Here is an 18,994-nt window from a genome sequence, read left to right as displayed (position 1 = left end):
TTGTAAAGAGAATGTACCGGCAAATACTACAGCCTATTGTCTCATCTTGCATGATCGTGTAATCGAATACTGTCCGTTGTCGAACGTAGTGCGCAAAATCATGTAAATTGCAATATCAGCAGATATTGCGATATAAGAGATACATATGTAGCGCGATAAGATACAGATTGCTTCGTCGTTTCATTATGATCGTACCAACGTTTGTCGATCTGCAAGGATTCACCGTCGGGATGAAATTTGTCGTAAAGGAGGTGGCGGTGCTGAGAAACGGGACCGTTTTGGCCCATTATATTTTTACATGTCCCATGCCATGGAGTCTCTTCGCGAAATCCGATAATTCATGCGCTTCCTGGTTGATTGCAAATCACCATGGACTTCGATGGCAGGATGGAAACGTGCCGTACAGCATGGCGAAACACCTAATTACATCAGCAGTGGTTGGAGAGGGTGACGAGACGTCGACTCTTGTGTACGTCAAGGGATGCCAGAAACGAGAATGGCTGGTGGATCTGCTTGAGAATAAAGCGAGAAGACATCTAAAAATTGAGACTTTGGATGCAGATTACGAAGATATCGAATCTTTAAATAATCTAGATGTTACTAATACTGTAAGATGCGGAAAACATGTTAAGAATTGCGCATTACAAAATGTATTAAAAATATTTAACTGGTGGTCGCAACACCAGAAAAAATATGATTTTTTTGAAATAAACTATATATGTATATATAAACGTTTTATTTTCTTTTCCCACATACTTTGTAGTATAATATAGATGTTTTAAGTGCATGATAATTGTTTTAAAAATGTTTTAGATGTTTTAAAGATGTTTTAGTTGTTTGATAGTTGTTTTTAACGATGTTTTAGTTGTTTGATAGTTGTTTTTAAAGATGTTTTAGTTGTTTCATAGCGGTTCAATAGCTGTTTGATAGCTGTTTTAGTTGTTTGATAGCTGTTCAAGAGCTGTTTGATAGCTGTTTTAGTTGTTTGATAGCTGTTCAATAGCTGTTTGATGGCTGTTTTTAGCTGTTTAAAAGAAGTTTGATAGCGGTTCAATAGCGGTTATACACATCGCAGTTATACTGATAGCTGTTTTTAGCTGTTTAATAGCTGTTCAATAGCAGTATTACAGATTAAACCATTGAAAGTTAATGGTGCGATATCGTTTTCGAGAATATGTCTTGCGGTGACTTCATCGCACACGTGCAAAACTGTACATCGTAGATTTTTCGCAAGGCGCATCCGTACGGATGCTGAGATCATTGTGAAATTAGATAGGATAAACAAACGCTGTGACAATAGTGAGATGTAGAAGGATGAATTTGAAGGTATGCTCAGTAGTTGTGGATTGGAAGTAAGAGTCGGTTGACGTGCTTGATCGTGCGGCTTATACAGACAATTGGTTTGCCATCTTAAGCTGTATATCAAAGCCCACCGTTATGAGCGAGTACGCAAAACTTTGCAAACCAGTGTTCTATCCTGAAGGGAAACCGATCGTGAAAATCAACGATCCGTTCGTGAGGAATGGGGATCCGCGGACCGTCGATGTAACGAGATATCAGATCCGTCGGGAAATCGGAATCGCCGATCTCCGATCGCATCGGAAGTTTCTCGAATTTTATGAATGTCGTGAAATACTAATGTGGCAGGATTTTGATGATCATGAAATGTTTAAAAGAGACATTGTATGAAGCAAAGAGAGAGGCCGCATATATATGTGTTTGTAGATTTTTTCCTGGGAAGCATCCGTCGCGAAATCGGAATCGCCAATCGCCAATCGAATTGGATGTTTCTCTATTATCAAATATATTGGAAAAGAATAGAAGACGGTCGAGAAGACAGTAGAGAATATAACGTCTAATTGATTTAGACGCGTTAGTGCAACACCGCGATTTCATCATTAAAGTAAAAAATGGATTTCGAAGAATTGCAGTTTGAAGGACATGATATGGAAGTTGAAGCAAACGATGAAGAAATGGAAGTGTCTGAAAAAATATTTTAAGTGTATATTATTTAAAATTAAGAAACCTATACTGCTAAGAGATTAACAATAAGTGTAACAATAAGTGTAACAATAAAAAGACAATCAATGTTGTGTCACACACAGTGCGGAAGGTGACTCAAGAGCCGGGGGTTTTAGGTTGAAATCAAGCGGTGGTAAGCAATTTTTCTATTTGTAGTTTTTGTATAATTTCTGAACGAGAACGCGAACGGGGGAGAGAGAGACCGCGTGAATGAGAAGACGCGCACGAACGGGGGCCGAGAACGCGCGAACGGGAGAGAGAGACCGCGCGAACGAGAAGACGCGCGCAACCGGGGGCCGGGGGAGAAACATCTACGATGGAGAGATAACGCGAGCGGGAGCGTGTGACGTCACGCGGAGTCCGCGGCGCGGCGAAACGCGGACCCCCTCGCCCCGCTCCGCGGCGAAATTCTCTATATTCGTCATTTTATATTCTACTAATGATGCATCGTTTGCTTATCGTATCTAATTTCATCTCAGCAGCCGTACATCGGCGCTATTTGCAAAATTTGCAGTTTTGCACGTGTTCGATGAAATCATCGCGAGACATGTCGCGACATGTTCTTCAAAACAATAACGCTCCATTGAATTATGCGAAATTGCAAATTTTGCAGTTTTGCACGTGTTCGATGAAATCATCGCGAGACACGTATGCTCTTGAAAAGAAATCATATTTGATGCCCGATGAGGTGATCTCATCACGAATGTTCTTGACAAAGATATCACATTTAACGTATATGTGGATTGTGGTGGCGGTCACCATGCAGCAGCCGAGCATTGGCGCTATTTTTGCAAGATTTGCAGTTTTGGGTATGTATAAATGGTCTACGAGGATTCTAGAGCGCAGTCGAGAGTTCGATACGGTTCGAGTACGTCGCAAACATCCTCCAGATACGATGAACACTCACGGTGCGAACTACTACGTTCCGATTCAGGACGAAACGTGCGAGAAACAGCACAATGAGTATGTACCGCTAATTTTCATATATACTTGTGCAAAAAAATTTTTATAAACATATAATTGTATTTTTTTCAGTTTTGATAAACCCCGCTACACGCCACGTATTTTGGGAAGAAGATTTGCCTTGACATCAACAGCGTATAAATTTTTGGATGTTGGAATCAACGCGGGACCTATGTCCTCTGTGGATATACTTATTGGCGATAACCGAGGCAATCGGATAATTCTGCCACATGCAACGTGGGTGACATTCATCGAAAAACATGCAGATATACAGCGACTCGTGCAGTCATCCGCACCATCATCGCTAACGTTTCGCGATCTGGAGCTTGTTAAAATACGTGACGCAGATATTGTAAAATTGACGTCATGCGGCACCAGCTTGTACATGAAACCGTCAACAGTACTCTTTCTGTTCGAACTAGAACATTGCGTCGAGAACGTGTATTTTCAACTATGTCAAAATGTTCACGGCGTAAGTGAAAAATTCAAACAGTTTGTAACAACTTTACGTCAAAATTGTATCACCAATAAATGTAACGCAGTTACAATCTTGCGTAAAATTTATGATGAAAATTCGATTATTGATTGCGAACTGTTGGCCTACGCTTTAGATACTATTATGTATAATGCGCTACATGACAAATAAATGTATATAATATGGTTAAAAAGTTTTTCCTTTTCATTTACCATTCATCCCATTTTCTGTCATAAAGCTGTCTTCGTTTATCGTTTACTTAAATGTAATGTTAAAAATTAAATATTGCGAAGATCTGAACGATTAAATATCGTTGGCGAAGAAAAGATACGCGATCGCGAGCGAGAACGCGCGAGGGAAAGAGACCGCGCGAACGAGAAGACTCGCGCAAATAGGGGGGGGGGAACACCGCGCGAACGAGAAGACGAATGGGGGGACGGGAAAGAAACATCTTCGAGGGGGAGATAACGCGAGCGTGCCGTGTGACGTCACGCGGACTCCGCGGCGCGGCGAAACGCGAACGCGGGTCCCCTCGCCCCGCGGCGCCCGAAAACGCGAACGATCCGCGGCGCGGCGAAAACGCGGATCCCCCCTCGCCCCGCGGCGCGGCGGAAACTTGGTCGCTTCGCGGCGCCGGAAAACACGGCGCGGCGAAAACGCGGTTCCCCCTTCCCTTCCCCCGCGACGCCTGAAAAACGCGGTTCCCCCTTCCCCCTTCCTCGCGGCGCCCAAGAACGCGGTTCCCCCTCCCCCTTCCCGCGACGCCGAAACATGCGGGTCCCCCCTCCCCCTCCCCCGCGGCGCGAAACACGCGGTTCCCCCTTTCCCCGCGGTCTCCCCGCCCGCGGTTCCCCCCCCTCACCCCCCCCCCCTCATTGCTCCATGGATAGAACCGGCCTACCTTACCTACTGGTGACGATTCGTCACGACGAGTATAATCGCTGCTACGATTATAATCATTGCCAGTTACAGTCAATAACAATGCTTAATTGTATTTATTATTCTCACTGGCGAAGCAAATGTTACTTATTCGGTCTGAAAATAAGCTTAACATGCACGATTTTGTGCATAAATATATTGAAGTATCCATAACCGGTGGTAATTGATAAAGATCGCCGACCATTAAGACAGAAACTCCTCCAAAACTTTTATTACGACCCATTATTTGTTTTAATCTTGTATCGATCCGACTAAACATTGTACTACCCACCATCGATATTTCATCTATAATTAATAATTGTAAATTAAATAAGTTTTCTCGAATAGTATTTGCCCCGTCTGCTGACAGTTCTGGCATTTGTTCTCCATACCGTGCAATTGGTAATGCAAAAGCAGTGTGTAAAGTTACTCCACCTATTAGAAATGCTGCTTTTCCGGAGGGTGCGCATAATAATATTTTGACCGAATTGTTCTTTTCACCAGGTATATCCTCGAAATAATTTAATAATAGCTGAGAAATCGCATTGATGACCATGCTTTTTCCAACACCCGCCGATCTGCTAATATATAGTTTAATTGGTAAATTATTAGTTTTAAAACAATGTAAAATATGCATTGCAATTTCTCTTTGTTTGTCATTTAATTTTTGAAGTATATTCATCATTTCTTCTTTTGTGGTTTTAGGAGAACTACTTATTTTTCTTCTACTTTCCTTCGAACAATCCGCTACACCTGTTTGACCAAATATATCTATCTCTTGTTCTTTTGGGATTTTTGTTTTCATATATATATAAAAGATTCTTCTTCTTCATCTTCTATTTCTTGTAGATCTTTTTGTGCTTGAGTCAGTGGATTGTCAATTTCTGCATCACCTATCACTGAAAATGTTTTTCTATTTTTTTCAATTAAATGAATATTTTTTATATAAATTTTTTTGCAATTTTTTGTTTCTACATCATCTATTTCGTTTTTCCAAGGCAAGAACAATAAAACCTGGGTAATTATATAGAATAGCTACTGCACCTCAAAAATGAATAAAAATAGGTTGATTCGACGCATTTTGGCACGAAACGAAAGAATCTGGCAGAAAAATGCGGCGGTCTGCCCCGCGACGCGAGATATTTAGCGTTAAAGTTGACGATTCTTAGGTTAGAAATCCTGTCATACCGACGTGATGTAGCGACCATGAACATGCCCCGTGGCCACACGCGCATACTCTGTCAGTTCTGTGGCCACAAGCGCAGCGACGTTCAAATTATTATTTACAACCTCCAAATGTATTCAGTCGAGCAAATAAATAATAATCCGTGGCTCGCGGTACAAGATGTTGTTGGCGATGCGAAAACATGGCCCAAATTTATTCGGAAGATGTTTTGGGAGAAAAATTTTAAAGATCATAATAGAATGATCATTGTAAATTTTGCAATTTTAAATCACGTTTCCGAAGATTTTTTGCACGATATTCTACGTTTTACATTGAGAAACGCATACACAGAGGAGAGGAAACGGAATATTTAGGATAGATTCCGTTATTTAAATCACGAGGTAACTTAATTTTAATTGATAATTATATGATCAAATAAGTATTATTGTTTTTTATACTTTGTAGGAATTCGGGCAAATTCGTCGCAGCAATGTATATAGCTACAGCGTTTATGAGAAAAAAATGTTGGATTTAAATTTTAACCCAATGCATAAATAATAAAAATTATCTTATTTAAACATCGAAAATATATATAACATGTTAATAGAATAAAAATGATTAATTAAAATATGAAATAAAAATTGACTTATTGTTGTGCCGTATCTCTGATTCGAGGGATCGGCACGGAGTTCTTTTGGATCCGCCGGGAGGAAGGAGGAATGATGTTGCCAGAGTTTTCTACTTGACGATATTTTAATAAAAAACCTTTTATTCTTGATACACTTGTTTCGTTGATTTCGTTGCCCTGACTCGCGGGCGTTCTCAATAGGATAGTTGTCGTTGGTCGTGCGCGATTAGTCTTACGTTCTAGACTGCCCGCCGCTTCTCGGAAGGACGGGCTTTTATCACTCGCGTATTTGCTTCCGCGATGCTGACTTAGCTGTCAGCGCTTTTGCTTCCGGGTGAGTGACCGGGATGCCACTTGCAACACCCGGAATGCCAGCTCAGGTGGATTTGGCAATATTCGGAAGAAGCGCTGGCAGCTAGGTGTCGAAATAACGACACGGCGACTTCCGCCTCACAACATCCCTTCCCCCTGGGGGAAAGAAAAACTGAGATTTCAAATTGAAGTTTTTCGCATTTATTCATCTTGTGATGTATTGTCATTTTCTAAAATTTTGTGTTTCTATTGTTATTATTATTATTTTATGCTCTTCGTTGTGTGAGGAAGTCGCGTCGCGTATTTTTGTTTGTTTTTCTTTTTAGCTCTTACATAGATCTGCACCTCGCATGATGCGTGCGCTGTTATGAGATATACGGGATAGGTTGTATCGCATACAAATTCTGTTGTGTCGGAGCGCGTACATTTGTCTAAGTTATTTCCTTTTAGTGTTAGGTAATTTCGATCTTCTTTATTAATAACCAATAGAGTATATGAGGTTTTGGGGATTATGAATACATTTTTATTGTCGTACATCGGCGGGGGGGTTTACTCGCACATTTTTCGTAATTGGGGTAGGTGGTAATCGGGAAGGTTAGGATTGTGTAGACGTTGGAATTGTTGTAGTACGCATTTATTTTTACAAATTTTTCGATGTTTTTTCAATTGTCTATTTGTAATTTAAAAGGGGAGTGTGTCCCTCGGGGTAGGTGAGTTGTCGCTTCTCTTAATTCTTTCGCGTAATCTTCGTACGAATATGTTAGTTTCGGGGGCCTTGTTAGGGCTGTCGGTAGGTTCGCTTGGTGTCCGTAGACAAGTTCGAACGGTGTGAGTCCTGTCGTCGTATGAGGCGTCGTATTATATGTGAACATTGCGTAGGGTATCCACTCATCCCAGTCGGTTTGGTCCTTATTTATGTAATGTCTTAGGTACTCTGCCAGAGTACGATGCGATCTTTCCAGCGCTCCATTACTTTCGGGATGATATGCTGTTGTCTGTATTTTTTCGATTTTCAGTAGCTTGCACATGTTCTTAAATATCTCGCTTGTGAAATTTGTTCCTTGGTCCGTGAGAATTTTATCCGGTATTCCGTGTTCTAGGACTACTTTCGTTACAAAGGCTTTTGCTACTGTATTTGCCTCCTGATTTTCTACGGGTACTGCCTTGCTAAACTTCGTTAGATTGTCTTGGAACGTGAGGAGGTATTTATTTCCGTTATTCGTGACTGTTAGTGGGCCTACTATGTCGAGCGCGCATTTTTCGAATGGTCGCTCGGGCGTATCTGTAATAGTCATTGGCATTTTCGTTTTCCTACTCAATTTGTTCTTCTGGCAGTACTCGCATTTATTAATGTAATCTTCTACATACGCCGTAATTCCACGCCAGCTGTGCTGTAATCGGATACGGTTTAGTGTTCGCGTGACTCCTTGGTGCCCTCCCGTAGGCGAGTCGTGATACTCGTAGAGTATTTGCCGCTTTTCCTCCTCCGAATACTCTCTCGGGGGGTCGTCGTCTTGTTGCGTTACATTTATCGCTGATGTTTCGGCTATCGGATTTCGGCTCAATGCATCGGCATTCACGTTGTTTTTTCCTGCTTTATGTACGATCTCGTAATCGTATTCTTCTAGTTTTAGCCTCCATCTTATTAGTCTGGAGCCGGGGTCGTTTACATTAAATAGCCAGATCAATGGTTTGTGATCGGTTATAATTTTAAATCTAACGCCATATAAGTAGGGACGGAAATGTTTTACCGCCCAGACGATTGCTAATAGCTCTTTTTCTGTGGTATTATAATTTTGCTCTGCCTTGCATAATACTCGGCTGGCGTACGCTATCGGTCGGTCTTGGCCTACTGTTCCTTGTGAGAGCACGGCTCCGATGGCGTAATCTGACGCGTCGGTAGTTACCAAGAACTCTTTGCTAAAGTCAGGGTAATTCAATACCGGGGCTGTCGTTAATTTTTCTTTAAGTAGATCAAACGCGTTCTGTTGTTCGATTGACCAATTAAATTTTTCTCCTTTCTTTGTGAGCTTTGTTAGAGGCTTGGCTATTTTTGAGAAGTTTTCGATAAATTTTCTATAGTATCCGGCTAAACCGATGAAAGATTGTATATCTTTCACTCTTCTCGGGGTCGGAAATTCTTTTACTGCTCCTAACTTAGACGGGTCTGGCGATATTCCGTTTTCGGATATCACATGCCCTGGGTAAATGACCTCTTTTCGTAAAAATGCACACTTGTTCGGTTGTAACTTAAGATTGTATTTTCGTAGTCTGTGCAGTACTGCGATTAACCGCTTAACGTGCTCTGTCAGCGATGCTCCGTATATAACGATGTCATCGATATACACGAAACATTTCAATCCTAACAGTCCGGCTAATACCGCATACATTAATCGCTGAAAGGCCGCTGGTGCATTTTTTAGACCGAATGGCATTCTGTTGTGCTCGAAATGTCCGTCTGGAGTCGAAAATGCCGTTTTCTGCTTATGTTCTTCATGCATCGGGATTTGGTGATATCCCGAGGCTAAATCTAGTACAGAAAAATATTTCGCATTGCCTAGCTGATCAAGTATGTCTGTAATATTTGGCATGGGGAAGGAGTCTCCCATGGTGAGATCGTTCATTTTTCTGAAGTCGATCACTACGCGAAATTTTATTCTGCCGAACGCGTCAGGTTTCTTGGCGACAACTACTATTGGCGCGTTCCACTGGCTTGTGCTCGGACGAATTATGCCGTCGTCCAACATTTTCCGTATTTGTTTCCTTACTTCGGCCTTATGTTTCTCGGGTAACCGGTATGGCTTTACATTTACTGGCGCACTATCGGGTCGTGTATTTATTTCGTGTTTTATTGCTGTAGTGGCGCTTAGTTTATCTCCGTCTAGGTAAAAAACGTCATAAAATTCATCGCAAATTTTTTCTACTGCCTCTCGCTCTTCTGTGTTTAGGTGATCGAGCTGTACTTGGTCGCGCACTTTCTTTTGTCGCTCTGTGACAGTCTCGTATTCTTCATTTGCCTGTAACGTGAGTACGCTCGCGGCGTCGTCCGCCGGCAGGTCTTCTAACGTTACGTGTGGAGTGAGGATCTCCACCGGCTTGTCCGTCACGTTCAATATGCTGACCGGGCAAGTAAATTCGACGGGTTTTACGAGGCAATGCCCGATGAAAACTCCGGGAGCAGGTTCACCGCTTTTCACTATGCCTACCCGGTTATGATCTGTAACGGCTTTCACAATGGTTTCACTGCGGGGAGGTAGTTTTATTTTTTGATACGGTCGTAGCTTGAACATGGCTTTGCCTATTTTCAACTGTTTTGACGTGTTTGAGATATCGGCTTTATGTTTAGTTAGGAAGTCGTTCCCTAATATTCCTTCGTATTCGATGGGGAAGTCATCTTTTACTACGTACATTGTGTGACGTATTTTCTTGTTTCCGAGATCTACGGTCGCTTTTATTTTTCCTAGCGTGTGAATTTGGTGTCCTGTTACGCCGATTAATGCCAGTTTCTCCTCTCGCACCATTGTTTTTCCCTTTAGGTTGCCTACTTTAATCAATGTTAGAGTTGCTCCGGAATCCAATAGAAGATTCATTTCTCCTCGTTCCGCTTCCTGTATAGGCAGTGTTATGATATCTAGCGGGCCCTTCTTGTGTTTCTCCGTTACCTGAGACACTCGGTATGTCTCGGCGGCGCGTGCCTTATTTCTTTTCGGCTTCTCTTCCTCCTCGCTACTGCTGTCGGAGGGTGCGTCCTCGCTAGATTCGCTCGCTTTGGTTTTTCTTACTGTGCCTATCGGTGCTTTTTTCGCACTTTCCTGTTTCGGTCGGCGCGGTCGCTCGGATTTCGGCCGTCCGTTTAACGACCAGCACTCGTCGCGCTTGTGCCCTGCTTTCTTGCAGTAGGTACACTCGATTATATTTATGCCACCGGGCTTATCTGCTCGCGGCAGCAGGAATTTATTAGCTTGTTGGCTCATACGGCAATCTCGCCCGTAATGGCCGGTTTTACCACATTTGTAGCATTTTACAGTCGCGTTTCCCGCATTTCGCGCGTTTCCCTGATTAAATCTATTTCTGTTTACTGCTTGTCCGTTCCGCGGGGAGGGGCCTCTAACTTTTTCCTCGGCACTGGCGCCGGTTATTGCCTCCTGTAGGCTTGGATATCGCTGTGCTCGGACCAGCATCTTGATATCATCATGCAGCCCGATTTGGAAGTTATGCAGAGCTTGCATTTTAATACTTTCCAATATCGCTTTTTGCTGCTCTTGCGAGTGCCCTTGGCCTTCTTCCATGGCCTCATACAGTTCTCTCGCGAGCTTCTCGACTCGACGCCCGAATTCCTGCGCGCTTTCTCCCGCTTTTTGTTTTAGCGAGTTGAATTCTAGCTGCAGATGGGTCATGCCGCGTTTTCCGAGATATTCCGTTTCGAGTTCGCGTTTTAGCTGCTCGAAGTCGCGAATATCACGCGTGTCGAAGTCGGTCATTGCCTTGCCCTTGAACTTTGTGCACAAAATTGCTTCTAGGAGCATGGTTTCGTCCGCGGGCTGTATATTTTTCATCGCGTAAGTGCTTGCATTAATAAATTCGCGAACGCGTTCTCGGGATTCTCCGTTCATTTCGGGAATCATGTTACGGGCTTCCTTTAGGCTGAGGAACCCGAGACGGTGCCCTGGCTGACTACGGACGTCGCTGTGCGTTCGTCCGTAGGTCACGTCCAGCGGGCCCTGGCTGGTCCGTACGCGTCGTTCTCGCGCATCGGGGGGGTCGTGAGTGGCGGATTCCATTTGGCTCATGCGTTCCCGCATCTCGCGAATTGCGCGCAGGACTTCTACAGAGCGCTCGAACTCTGCGGCTTCTGTACGGTCCATGCGTTCCTGCATGTCGCGCATCATGCGTAGGACATCGCTGAGCACGGAGCTCATTGCTCCGGGGCTTACCTGCGTCGGCTCGGGGGCTCGATCTTGGTCGCCTTTGGGCGGTTGCCCATATTCCGCGGGTCTAAACCGCTCTATTTCCGCGTTAATTTGCGCCGGGGATATGTCTTCTCGCGGCGCGATGGTCGCGGCAGCTCGTGGCTGGCTCATTCTGTCGGCCCGGGGGGTATAATCCTCTTCCTCGGGGTCGAATATATCGCTTTCGTATGACGTCAGGGAGAATTCTCCTCTTCCTGCGTTTTCGCTCTGAGTGTCGGCCGAGGTGTCCGATCGTGCGTCACCGTCGGTCGGGGGCAATCTGTGTGCGTCACTGTCGCTGCTTGTGTTGTCGACGCTATCTTGTGGGTTTCTGTTCGCGTCGCAAAGACTAGCGTCTAAGAATTCGAATTCGCGTTCTACGATGACGTTAGGATGTAGCTCGAGCACCGGCGAGCTTGCGTCGTCGAGTTGCGCGTCTAAGTTTCTTCGCACGCGATCTAATTCGTCGTTCGCGAGTCGTGTAGCGCGAAAACGATTCCTGATACTATTTTCGATGGCTCGTTGCGCGCGCTCGCTTAACACAAATGATGCGTTGCTGACAGGGGGATGCCGGGACAAGTCGTCCGACATCTATCGGCGCTTATGCTTTAGCGTCCTGAAACGCGAAAATCTTTCGGCGCTTCGCGGTTGTATTGCCTGCAATCGCGAAAATTTCTGTCGCTATCCGGTTTTCGCTATCGCGGGGTACGCACGCAGAGGTATAACGGTTGCGTCGCGGCGCGTGCCGGTATCGGCTTACAATGGCGTATTGACTTACAGTACCGCCGCGTAGTGCATCGTGACCGCTTTCTGCCGCGTCAAGTCTGACAGGGCCGCTTCACTGCTTCTGCGTTGTCTGCTTTGCTGCGTCCTTGCTGCGCTGCTTCGCTGGCTCGCTGCGTCCCTGCGTCGCTGCGTCGGGCTGGCGAGTCCGTGCGGTAGGTCGGGGCCTCTCCGGTGTCGCTGATAGCACGCGGGGCTACTGCCGTCGTTTCACGCACTCGGGATCCGGCTGGCTTTTCCTCTCCGGGATATTTTACCGCCGTCTAACGATCCGTTCCCTTCGCAGGCGCAATCTGGCAGGACGTCCTCCCGTCCGGTTGGCAGATCCCACCGCTGCCACCAATTGTTGTGCCGTATCTCTGATTCGAGGGATCGGCACGGAGTTCTTTTGGATCCGCCGGGAGGAAGGAGGAATGATGTTGCCAGAGTTTTCTACTTGACGATATTTTAATAAAAAACCTTTTATTCTTGATACACTTGTTTCGTTGATTTCGTTGCCCTGACTCGCGGGCGTTCTCAATAGGATAGTTGTCGTTGGTCGTGCGCGATTAGTCTTACGTTCTAGACTGCCCGCCGCTTCTCGGAAGGACGGGCTTTTATCACTCGCGTATTTGCTTCCGCGATGCTGACTTAGCTGTCAGCGCTTTTGCTTCCGGGTGAGTGACCGGGATGCCACTTGCAACACCCGGAATGCCAGCTCAGGTGGATTTGGCAATATTCGGAAGAAGCGCTGGCAGCTAGGTGTCGAAATAACGACACGGCGACTTCCGCCTCACAACATATTGTTAGACTTCACAACGGGATACATCAAACATTAATTGTGAGAAATGCGGATGTTGTAACACAGATTTCTTATTGTTCCGAAAATGTGTCTCCAAATGTTAATTAATCTGCTTGCCCGGCCTCGACAATAGACAATGGAGGATACATCTGAGCAATGACGTCAAAGAAGATTTTTATTCTCTCAGGCCTAGGATGAGCGTGTTTGAATAAAAATTCAAATAAATATCCCTCAACCTGGTACGATCGAGTCCCGTATCTTGGAATATGTGCTCGAACTTCTCTCCAAATACGTTCAATGTGCTGAGTATGGGCGCCTGTAAATTAAGAAGTATTTATTTTAACATATAGGTACTTGTAACTATCATATGTTTTGTCGTTACTTACCGCAGTATCTGGATCGACGAAGTTGTACGTGTAATTGACTGTCAGATGTTGGAAGCCCTCATTGTTAAGACAATTATAGGACTTTCAACAATCTAAAACAATCGTTGTTCCTGGCAGGATCCACTCCTTAATGCATGCCAGGAGCGTTTGTTCCGTACGGTCCTCTACTGGCACAATAAAAATTTTCTTCGACTCTTGCTCGTATCCTCCAAATATCCAAGTGCCTTTCAAAAGGCGACCACGGTTGTATTTACGATGGCCAATTTTTGCTTCGTCGATTTCAACGATGCGTCCTGGACCACCAAGTTTCTCACTGCACTTATCAGCCCAGTACGCACAGACCTGTAAATATAAAAAAATAATAATATTAATATATGTAGATATTTAAAATTAGTGCATAAAATTAAAGTATATTACTTCGCGACAAAAACTGAACCAGTCGACAACCGTGTTGGGAGAAACACCAAGTTCTTCCTCGAGGTCTTCTTGTCGAGGAGGGCGTAGCATTAGGAAACTCGCTATAATCTTGCAAATTGTAGCGAGTTCCAAATTGCTGTTTCCAAACCAAGTGCCTACTTTAGCACTTTTAAAAAAATTACAGCATTTGGAGACACGTTTCTTTTTTGAAGAAGTTGCTGTAGCATATCTTCTTTGACATCGGAACAATAATGTCTCTTTATTGATAGCTAATTCTACACCGCAATTCCCACAATTAATTTTTGATGGCAACCGTGTTGAATTAAAAAATCCACTAATTTCTCATGACTCGCCATTAACTGTATAAATTCAAAAAACAGCATTTTCTCTAGATTAATTATTTTTATTACAATTCTTATTTTGCATACGGGTGCATACGACCATATCAGACATTGTATTGGCGCGCTTCATTTGTTTAAAATTTCGCGATTGTGTCGCTACATTTCGTCGGTATAACAGAGATTTCATAACTTGTCAAGTCGTCAAACATGTACTTTTCATATACCAACTATTCTCTGCTTTAACAAATTATTTCTGCTACAGATATTAAACGTTGAAATTAATGAAACAGAAATAATTTGTTAAAGCAGAGAATAGTTGGTATATGAAAAGCACATATTTATATATTGTAGAAAATCACAACTTCTATAAAGCAGGACATACACACAGTGTGTGTGCCCTGCTTTAACGAAAATCACAACTTCTATAAAGCAGAACACACACACGTGTGTGTGTGCCCTGTTTTAACGAAAATCACAACTTCTATAAAGCAGGACATACACACGTGTGTGTGCCCTGCTTTAACGAAAATCATTAAACAGTTAAATACTTTTAAAGAGCGATACTAATCTACATAGGTTAGTTGACGCGCTTTAAACACTTAAATACTTTTAAAACATCACTAATCTATACGCCGAAAGAATATCATTTTGAATTATGTTACACTTCTGACTCACCAATCAAACAGTTGTCACGTGATCTGCTGCATGCGCGTGCGGCCACTGAGCATGCGCATATGGCTGCAGGGCATGTTCGTAGTCGCTACATGTCGTCGGTATGACAGGAATCATAACTTGATTTCTGTCAACTTTAACGTTTAATATCTCGCGTCGCGGGGCAGACCGCCACATTTTTCTGCCAGATTCTTTCGTTTCGTGCCAAAATGCGTCGAATGAGCCTATTTTTATTCATTTTTAAGGTGCAGTAGCTATTCTATATAATTACCAAAACCTGTTCTCTGAAATAATTATATCGATCTTCTTGCAATTTGTAACGACGAAATCTAATAATTTTATGTTCTTTCCGTTCTATAATTTCTTTGTCTTCATCATAATCATCATCGCTATCATTTTTGTATGTACTCTGTTTTTCTTCACAATTAGATGCGTATTCGGCCAGACAAACATCTGAAAATTTATGAAAATTCCTATTTTTGTATTTTTCAATTATATTTTTATAGTATATATCTGTTGAATCGTCACTTAGTTTTCTTAAATGTTTTTCATTTTTCAACATACGGACACGCTCTTTTTGTGGTACAGTATTAATAAACCAAAGCTCTACTGCATAATAAAAGTGGTAGGCCAAGGACATGGTAAACGGCTTCATGTGCAGACATAGTATTACCATTTATGAAAACGTTAGCGATTTTTCTAAACTTTTGTTTAATATTCAAATTGCCATTTTCCAAATCTTTTGCTGCTTCTCTTAGTAATCGTGACAGACCAGCATCGACTTTTGTGACGTAATTAATCATGTATAAAGCACAACTATATGGATCTAAAACAAATTGAATATCCATATTTGATTCAAGAAGAGTCAATATGGTTGTATTGTATGCATTTGTCGCTACTTCGTTGCTTCGTCTTTTTAAGAATATCTTAGTTCTTGTTAACGTGCTTCTAATTGCTTGAATATAATCTTTTTCGGTCATTTCTAATTGTTTTAACATGTCTTCGAAAGATACGATTATATTTTTTTCGAAAGATACTTTCATCAAATTTCTAATTTTTTTTATATTGCTTTTATCGCTTTTATTCTCTTCATTTTCGGCTAATGGTTTGAGAATCATAGTTTCTTTCATAACAAACATTGGAATATTAAACCTACATGTTGATTTATTTTTTCGACCTCTGTAACATATATATATATATATATATATATATATATATATATATATATGGGGCATTCTCCGTGAAATCAGACACCCCCTCTGTCCAAAAATTGGAGTTACCTAAATAATTATTTCGGGGCTCATTTTATAGCTACACATATGTAGTTTTAGTAGAGCTGCGGCCTTTTGAAAAATCAACATGGCGGACCCCAATATGGTGGCCGAAGTCTGCGCGTAACGAGGTACGACAGATGAAATCGTTACTTGGAAGTTATAGACTGTCATAGAAAAATGTGTTAATGTGTTTATTTAGTAGTTAGCATTGAATCCATGGAAAAAATAAATTTTTAGTTTGTCCAAAACCAATATGGCGGCCAAATTATCCGTGAAATGCTAAAATATGATATGACAATATGACTGTTTTTTTTAGGATTTAAGTAAAAAATTTTTGTTTTTTTCAGTGCGACCGTTTTGATTTTTTTCAAAAAAATCTCACAAATTTTAGACTTAATTTCGAAATTTTTAAGACGTATAAGAAAATGGGATTCCAATAACTTCGATTTTTTAAAGGACTTTTTCTTCATTTTTTTAAAAATAATTTTTTTTTAATAAAATAGACTACCAATGGCTATATAAAAAAATTTGGTAATTTATAGACAGCAATTCTGAAATTTCGATCTATAGGTAAAGAGGAAATTCGAATATTTTCTATTGCTTCCTCATAGAGGAAACTTTGTTTTCGTGAATTTCGTATATGAACCTTTGATTGCATATAAAGTTGGGTCTAATCAACCAAATTTAAGTGATTTATATATGAAATAGGGGTAGAAAAAACCAACAAAGAGATTGGTTTTTGAGTTTTTGATGCCAATATGTTCAGAGTGTTCTAAAATGTCGAAATATCGCATCAAAATCGCCTGTCCATATGTGTGTATGTATGTGCAGATTTAATGTCTGTGGTTGCTCTAACTTTCGCAAATATTGAGATATCGGGCTGTTTTTTTTTTTTTTTTTTTTAATCGATAGAGTATCATTTAAGGAAGGTTGGTATTGAATTTGGCGATGATCGGTAAAGGGGTTTTTTTTAACGATGCGCATAGAACCGCTAATTATTCACAAAGACAGATTTTTTATCTCACTCGACGCATTTCCCAAAATATTCTTATATATATATGCAATAGATTTTTTAGAATGCAAGGAATAGGTTTGAGATATTTCTTACAAAGAAGAAATATTAACCTTGATAAAAAATTGCAGTGGTTGTTTCAGAAACAGAACCTGACTAAAATTAACAATTTGAAGCCAATACATTACGTCTATAATATTGAAAATAACTCGTCTTTAACTTCTTCAGATTATGTTGATCCTTCAAACCCTTGCGTCGTCCACATCGAGCCATCTGAGTTTCCGATCACTCCGCAGTCCTCTCTCACGCACATTAAAGATAATTGGTTTATTAATTTAACCTCGACTTCAATACCTGATAAAGTTCAATGTTTGTTACAACTAGGGGATAATTTTTCCTTACCTACCAATAATAAGAAAAAAACGATCATTGAGTTCATTAAAAGCACGGAGGGTAACACGAGAGGCTTACATGTGGATCAGATTTTAAGTATCAGGAACCGCTCCATTCCAATTATTAATAATCTCCTCTCATTCTCCCCGAAATTTCCTTTTCACTCGGAAATTTTCAGTCTCGTCAAAGCCACCAAAGAGTTTATGAGGGATAACCCTGACATCATTTTCACAAGAGCTGATAAGGGTAATTGCACGGTAGCTTTGGATGAAGGATTTTACAAACAAAGAATAACAGAGATGTTATCTGACACAACCACTTATTTAAATATTTGTAAAGATCCTATCTCAATTTTAACCCGGAAAATAAGAGAAATGCTGGTGAGATGAAAAAATTTAAAATACATTTCCGAGGTTCAATACAGACAATTGTTATGCAGTGATGGGATTCTTCCGCGAGCGTATGGATTACCAAAAATTCATAAAAATGGTTATCTTTTCCGAATCATAGTTTCTTCCATTGACAGTCCCACATACTCTTTAGCGCTCTTTTTACACAAGATCATATTTCAAAGTGTTCCTAAACCGGACAGCCACATTGACAACAGTTTTGTACTTGCTAATAAATTAAAAGGAACCTTTGTGGATACAGATTACGTACTAGTTTCTCTGGATGTGATCTCACTTTTTACGAACATCCCCACTAACTTAGTCTTAGAAAGTATTGCTAAGAGATGATCACACATTGCGAGAAAATGTAACATTGCAAAAAAGGACTTTATCAAAGCCGTTGAACTCATTTTAGATTCAACATATTTTCGTTTCAACAATAAGATTTATAAACAGAAATTTGGTTCTCCAATGGGTTCGCCGTTCTCTCCCATCGCTGCTGACATGGTTATGGAAGATCTGGAGATCTGGGTGTTGCAACAACTCACTTTCGCTATACCTTTTTTATTTTAGATACGTAGATGATATAGCCTTTGCAGTACTTTTTTATTTTCTTGACAACATTTTACAATTATTTAATGCTTACCATTCGAGACTTCAATTTACTATGGAAGTTAGTGGCGATAGACTTAATTTTTTAGACTTGACTATTATTAAGAATGAGAACATTTTACAATTTGACTGGTTTCACAAACCTACTTTTTCAGGCAGGTATCTTAATTTTTTGTCGCAGCACCCGATCTCACAAAAAAGAGGCACGATTATGGGCATGGTTGATAGGGCCTTCTTACTTTCCCACCCTAAATATCATTGTAAGAACGTTAAGTTTATAATTGATACTCTCCTGAAGAACGACTATCCTTTGACATTTATTTTTGATACTATCAACATGAGAATTAAAGCGTTACTTAACAGATGCACTCGCAGACAGGATGAATCTCTAACCATTTGCGAAAAAGAACGGCGTAAATGGTTCACTGTTCCATACGTTGAGGGGATCTCCGATGATTTTACAAGAGTTGTCAAGGATCTGAATGTCAGATTGTCTTTCTTC

At 41.4% G+C, this 18,994-nt stretch overlaps 2 protein-coding genes and 1 pseudogene across 10 annotated transcripts in view; 2 read left to right on the top strand and 1 right to left on the bottom strand.

Moving 5' to 3' along the window:
• The window catches only part of LOC143902061 (B9 domain-containing protein 2-like), a 150,681-nt gene that overhangs the window by 11,699 nt on the left and 119,988 nt on the right, over window positions 1-18,994 (top strand). The window lies entirely within an intron of this gene.
• LOC143902133 (uncharacterized) lies at window positions 2,448-3,631 on the top strand. The gene is made up of 2 exons (XM_077414837.1): window positions 2,448-2,985; window positions 3,058-3,631. Exons 1-2 carry the CDS (start codon window positions 2,462-2,464, stop codon window positions 3,629-3,631), a joined length of 1,098 nt encoding a protein of 365 aa, XP_077270963.1. The 5' UTR covers window positions 2,448-2,461.
• LOC143902165 (uncharacterized) lies at window positions 13,044-14,353 on the bottom strand (annotated as a pseudogene).

The sequence above is a fragment of the Temnothorax americanus genome, unplaced genomic scaffold (assembly GCF_048541705.1).
Source record: "Temnothorax americanus isolate GAGA-0224 unplaced genomic scaffold, ASM4854170v1 Scaffold38, whole genome shotgun sequence".
NCBI classification, from domain to species: Eukaryota; Metazoa; Arthropoda; class Insecta; order Hymenoptera; family Formicidae; genus Temnothorax; species Temnothorax americanus.
Note: the sequence above shows the minus strand (reverse complement) of the source record. Positions and strands in the feature narration are given on the sequence as shown.